Source organism: Pezoporus wallicus, unplaced genomic scaffold, assembly GCF_028554395.1.
Source record: "Pezoporus wallicus isolate ANWC-B61680 ecotype Strahan unplaced genomic scaffold, APGP_CSIRO_Pwel_v1 contig_13057, whole genome shotgun sequence".
Classification (NCBI taxonomy): Eukaryota; Metazoa; Chordata; class Aves; order Psittaciformes; family Psittacidae; genus Pezoporus; species Pezoporus wallicus.
In genome coordinates this window covers 629,553-635,266 of record NW_026640978.1, presented here as the reverse complement: position 1 = coordinate 635,266, position 5,714 = coordinate 629,553, and the positions used below count along the sequence as shown (strand labels likewise).

The window sequence follows — 5,714 nt, the reverse complement described above, 5'->3', positions numbered from 1 at the left end:
TTAGCGGCTCATTGGTGGAGAAGGGGCGTGGCGTGGCGCGCGGCTGGGCGGGGCTTGGCGGCCGCCGCAGCCAAGGTAACGGCGGGGGAGGGGCGGGCGGGGCTGCGCCGCAGCCCGGCCCGGGCAGGGCGGCGGGGACCGGGCCCGGTACCGGTGAGCGCAGGGCCCGGGACGGAGCCGCAGCTGCCGCGGGAGGGGGGGGTGGGAGGGAAGCGGCCCCAGCCCCGCCGAGCCCAGCCCAGCCCAGCCCAGCCCCCGCGGCCGCCCCGGGCCGGCCATGAGCGCCGCCGCCGCCTCCCGCCGCCGCCTGCCCCCGCCGCTCCCCCGGGGACCATGATCGGTGCGAGCCGCGGCCCGGGCGGCAGCTGGGGACATGAGAAAGGTACCGGGGGGGACGGGGGGGCGGCTCCATCGCCGGTGCTGGCGGTGCCCGGTACCGGTGGTGTTGGAGGGGGGGGGGGGGTCGCACACTGCGGCCCGGTGCCGGGGTTGCATCAGGTGGGTGGGAATGCGGGGATTTTCCTGCCGCGCACCCCACCCCTTATGCAAATGGCCGGGATGGCTCCAGGGGCGGATGGATGCGAGGCGGCCCCGGGCGGGCCCAAGCGGGTGTCCACGGGCGGCGGGGCGGGGAAGGAGCCGCAAAGCCGCGGTGGGGACCCCCGGGAGGCGAACGGGGCACGGGGAGAGGGGGGGCCGGGGTTGAAGGGCTGGCGGTGGTTGTCTTGCAGGACATCGATTTGATTGACATCCTGTGGAGACAGGACATCGATCTGGGCGCCGGGAGAGAGGTGTTCGACTACAGCCACCGGCAGAAGGAGAGCGAAGTGGACAAAGAGCTGAGCGATGGGGACGGTTGGAGGAGAGAGCTCCTGGCCAGGAACCTCTTAGTTGATGGGGAGACCGGGGAGAGGTTCCCTGCGCAGGTAACGCCCCGCAGCCGGGTCCCTGGGGCCACCGGAGGGTGGTGGTGGTGGGGGGGGCTCTGCTTTCCAATGGGAAGGGTGGACGGAGCTGCAGGAGCAGGGCAGGGGGGGAAAGGAGCGGGTCCTGGGCCGCAGGGAGGGTGAGGGCGCCGGGTCCTTGTGGCCGAGCCGAGTCCTTGCGCTGGCGGGAGGGGAGCAGCGATTCCCTGCTCCGCTCTGACGCTCTCCAGAGCAGGAGGATGGAGCCACTGGGTGGGGCCTCTGGCTCTTTTTGGATGCGCTGGAATAAAGCCCTGCTGGAAGGAGCTCCTTGCTCATCATCACCATCCCCATCACCTCCCTCATCCCGGGGCTGCCACTGTGTTACCCGCAGGTGCCCGGTGCGGAGGATCAGACAGCGCTGTCCCTGGAGGAGTGCCTTAGGCTGCTGGAGGCCACCTTCCCGTTCGGGGACAATTCGGAGGTGAGTGGATGCGGTGATGTCCTCGGCTCCTCCTGGATCCCTTAATGCAGATCGCAGAACCAGCAGTCAGTGGGGTTTGCCTGCTTAGGGGAGGCTCGAGGCAGGTCACAGTTAAGCATTTCTGTCCTTGCTTCTCATCGGTTCAGAGAGGGACAACTGCACCCAGTTTGCTCTGAACAAAGGGGAGCTGATTGCCCACATGGAGGGGTGAAGGGGGGTTCGGGATCGCTGCCTTCCCTCCCCGTCCATGGCCTCACTCTTGCCTCCTGGGCTTCAGTTTCCAGCTGCGGATGTGTCCACCCTGAGCGAAGCCGTGCCCGGCGAGAGCCGGCCCGCGGGCGGCCAGCCCGGCCTGCTCCCCCCCCTGCTCCCCGAGGCCGAGTCGCCCTTCGACCTGGAGCAGCAGTGGCAGGACCTCATGTCCATCATGGAGATGCAGGTGAGCTCATGGGGTGGCTGCTCGCCGCACTGGGGCTCGGTGCTGCACCATCGGGCTGTGGCGCTTTGGGTCGTGCCTTGACCTGCGCGGTGACATTGCGTGCGTGGTGCTGGATTCACCTTCCCGCAGCCAGTCCCGCAGGATTGGGCTCGTTTGGCAGATCCAGAAGCATCGCCCTGCTTTTGGTGCAGCGCAGGAGCGCGGCGCCTTCACCGGCCCCGTCCCGTGTGTCTCTTGCAGGCTATGGAAGTGAACACCACGACCGCCGAGCCCCTGTACAACGGCACGAGCGGGGACCTGCTGGCCTCCAACTACAGCCTCGCCCCCAACACTCCCATCAACCAGAACGTCAGCCTGCATCAGGCCTCCCTGGGTAGCTGCTCGCAGGACTTCTCCCTCTTCAGCTCCGAGATCGAAAGCCCCTCCATGGCCGGCGGCTCGGCCCTGCTCCAGCTGGCGCCGGACAACTCCACCGGCCTCAACACCACCTTCGGCTCCACCAACCTGAGCGGCATCTTCTTCCCCCCGCAGCTCAACGGCACCGGCAATGAGACAGCGGCCCCCGAGCTGCCCGACCCGCTGGGGGGGCTCCTGGATGAAGCCATGCTGGACGAGATCAGCCTGATGGACTTGGCCATCGAGGAGGGCTTCAACCCGGTGCAGGCCTCGCAGCTGGAAGAGGAGTTTGACTCCGACTCAGGTCTTTCTCTGGATTCTGGCCACAGTCCTGCTTCTCTGAGCAGCTCCGAAGCCTCCTCCTCCTCCTCCTCATCTTCTTCCTCCTCATCCTCTTCCTCCTCCTCCTCGTTTTCCGAGGAAGGAGCCGTCGGCTACAGCTCCGACTCTGAAAACGTGGACTTTGAAGAAGCGGAAGGGGCGGTTGGATACCAGCCAGAGTACAGCAAGTTCTGCCGCATGAGCTACCAGGACCCATCGCAGCTCCACTACCTGCCTTACCTGGAGCATGTTGGCCACAACCACACCTACAACATGGCCCCGGGGGCCCTGGATCCCGAGGAGCCCAAACTGCCCAGCGCCGGGAAGAAGAGCAGCAAGGAGAAACCGTCCGAGTTCCTGGACAAGCAGATGAGCAGGGACGAGCATCGCGCCCGCGCCATGAAGATCCCTTTCACCAACGACAAGATCATCAACCTGCCCGTGGAGGAGTTCAACGAGCTCCTCTCCAAGTACCAGCTCAGCGAGGCTCAGCTCAGCCTCATCCGCGACATCAGGAGGCGAGGCAAGAACAAGATGGCTGCGCAGAACTGCCGCAAGAGGAAGCTGGACACCATCCTCAACTTGGAACGGGACGTGGAGGACTTGCAACGGGACAAGTCCAAACTGCTCAGGGAGAAAGTGGAATTCCTTAAATCCATCCGCCAGATGAAGCAGAAGGTGCAGAACCTGTACCAGGAGGTCTTCGGCCGCCTGCGGGATGAGAACGGGCAGCCCTACTCGCCCAGCCAGTACGCGCTGCAGTACGGCACCGACGGCAGCGTGCTCCTCATCCCGCGCGCCGCCGCCGCCGAGCAGCCGGTGCGGCGCCAGGACCGCAAACAGAAGGACCGGAGGAAGTGACGGGATGGGCGCCGCGGGAGGAGCGGGACACTCGTTCAACTGGGAGAACTGGAGAAGGGCTGAGCCTGGAAGTACTTAGAGGAACTTTCAATGCCTTCTTATCCGATCCTATCTTCTCAAAACCACGACCCACACCAACCCAACCCACACGAGCAAAGGGGACTGCTGCCGGCGGGAGACACTGCGGGACCTGCGGGCGGAGCGCTGGGGGCTGCCCGCCGCCGGAATTCCACAGCTTTGGAATCCTTTGAGCGCAGGACACGAGCTGGCAGCACTGGCGGTGGGCTTGGCAGAGGCGGATAAACAAACTACTGTTAGGAACTGGCTTTAAATAAGAGAAACAAAAAAGAGATTTAAGCAAATGAACTTAAACCAAGTGATAGGAGAGACATTTTCTGAACTTCCAAAGTTCTGTGATTTCAGGTAGTTGGTTTATTATTATTTTTCCTTTTCCCTATTTTATTTTCCCGTTTTTTGTTTTGTTTTTTTGTTTTTTTTTTTCTGGTTTTGGTTCTTTTTTGTTTTCCTTTCCCTCGCCCCGTTTTTGCCATCGGTGTGTGTGACTCGATCCGACTGAATTCCAGATTTACCCAGCATCCCTTCCTAGAGCAGACCGGTGCACACATGGCAACACGCGTGCTGTGACTTCCAATTAACCCTTGCCAGGCTTGAGGAAGCTCACAGGGAGAACCGGGTACGTGTGGAGGAGCTGTGGAGGGCTTTCGGGAAGGGGGGCACTGGAGAGGGGTAACAGAACCGCTGTGCTCCGGGTCCCCCCCCCATCACCACACTCAGAGCATGTCACTGCCGCCGCGCCAGCGCCGCGCTGGGCCGGCACACGCAGCAGCCTGCATGCAAACGCTGTCGTCTCCCATGCGAGGGCCGGGAGCTGGGCGAGTGCACGGCAGTGCACAGCACAAGGGGAGCAGAGGGTTTAACCCCTTCCCTGTCCCCCACCAAGCCGTGGGCTCGTCACTCATAGAGCTTATAGACAGCCGTTAGGATTCCTGTTCCGTAACCGCGCTTTGATTTCTTGGGGCTTCAGCCCTGGTTTTTCCCTATAGGGTCTTGAGTGCTTGTGTTGAGTAAAAGAAACATAACAAAGGGAGAAGCCCAACCGTTCAAAGCTGCTCAATGTTCTCTTTGCCATACCGAAAGATTCCGTGTAACCGTGTGATCACATTATAGGATTCTCTTCTGTCCCTAGGTGTTGGTCTGACTTCCTTTGTTTTCAGGAGGGGGGTGGGGGTAGTGCCTTGATCACTGTCCGTCTCCGCCACGGAGGCGATCCTATGAAGCTGTATTTGCAGTATAGCACAGCTGGGAGCCGGCCGACTTTACCAGCAACCGACAGAAACAAAGCTTCCAAACCCAACAGCAAGGCTTTGCCAAGCCAGTCCTGTGCGTGCGGGTCGGGCTGAGGGAGGACTCGGGCTGGGAACGCAAGGGAAGGAACCCTGGTGCAGGCAGGAGAGAGGCCATGGGGAAGGTGGTTGGATCTCGGGGGTAGGGGGGGTTGTGGGGATCCGCTCGCTGCAGCCCCAGGAGCGCTCCTTGAGATTCAGTGGCTGGACTTGGGCATGAGCTGAAGCACAAGAGGTGGAGCTGTGGGTGCGGGGAGGTTGGAAGGGGGCCCTGCGCGGATGTTTTAAGTTATTTTTCCTCTTAGAAACTCTTCTTTTGAGTGCTCTGTGACCTGTCAGGGAACGAGGAGAGATTGTTGTGAGCACAGGACGAAAATAAACCGGCTTATTCACTGTACAAGCATGTTTGCTTCATGGTTTTCTTCTTCGTTGCTTCAAAGAGAAAGCAGACGGGGCCTCCTCCTGCGGGTCCTGCGCCTCCACGGTAGCTCCAGGGCGTTGCTGTTATCCCAGCCTGTCGGTACCAGGTTGGAGGGGAGGAGAAGGTTCCTCTGCTCTTCCTTCCTTCCCAACAGCATCTTCCCAAAGCAGCCCTTGGAGAAGCATGGTCCTGGTTGAACCCGCAGTGCATGGAACCCGTTGTGGGTCCTGGAGCTGAAGCCAGCAAAGCCGCTGCTGCTCAAAGGCGTGTGGGGCTTGATGCTGGGCCCTGCAGGTCGGAGCTGCCTTGGTGCAGCCTCATCCTCCCCCTTGAGCCAAGCACTGGGTCCTGTTAGGCGTTCAGACGCCACCAACGCAGCTCCAACCTCTCTGTTGCAGCTCCATCCAGTGCACGCCACAGCGCTGGTTCCAGAGCCAGGGGCTGTTCCATCACCAGTGTATTTATATGGGGCTCTGCAGGTTGGCTCCTGCCCCATCCCTGTGCCGAGGGATGCGGGTTTGGA

General features: G+C 62.0%; 1 protein-coding gene across 2 annotated transcripts; it reads left to right on the top strand.

Moving 5' to 3' along the window:
* Nucleotides 1-252: 252 nt before the first annotated feature.
* NFE2L1 (NFE2 like bZIP transcription factor 1) lies at nucleotides 253-4,292 on the top strand. Of its 2 annotated transcripts, XR_008973764.1 has the most exons (6): nucleotides 253-382; nucleotides 732-926; nucleotides 1,300-1,389; nucleotides 1,667-1,828; nucleotides 2,069-3,829; nucleotides 3,991-4,292. XR_008973764.1 is itself a non-coding variant. In XM_057421421.1 (5 exons), exons 1-5 carry the CDS (start codon nucleotides 374-376, stop codon nucleotides 3,404-3,406), a joined length of 1,794 nt encoding a protein of 597 aa, XP_057277404.1. In that variant the 5' UTR covers nucleotides 253-373; the 3' UTR covers nucleotides 3,407-3,904. The 2 variants fall into 2 exon arrangements, 1 of the variants encoding a protein (XP_057277404.1); XM_057421421.1 differs by lacking the exon at nucleotides 3,991-4,292 and having other exon boundaries at nucleotides 2,069-3,904.
* The last annotated feature ends 1,422 nt before the right edge of the window (nucleotides 4,293-5,714 follow it).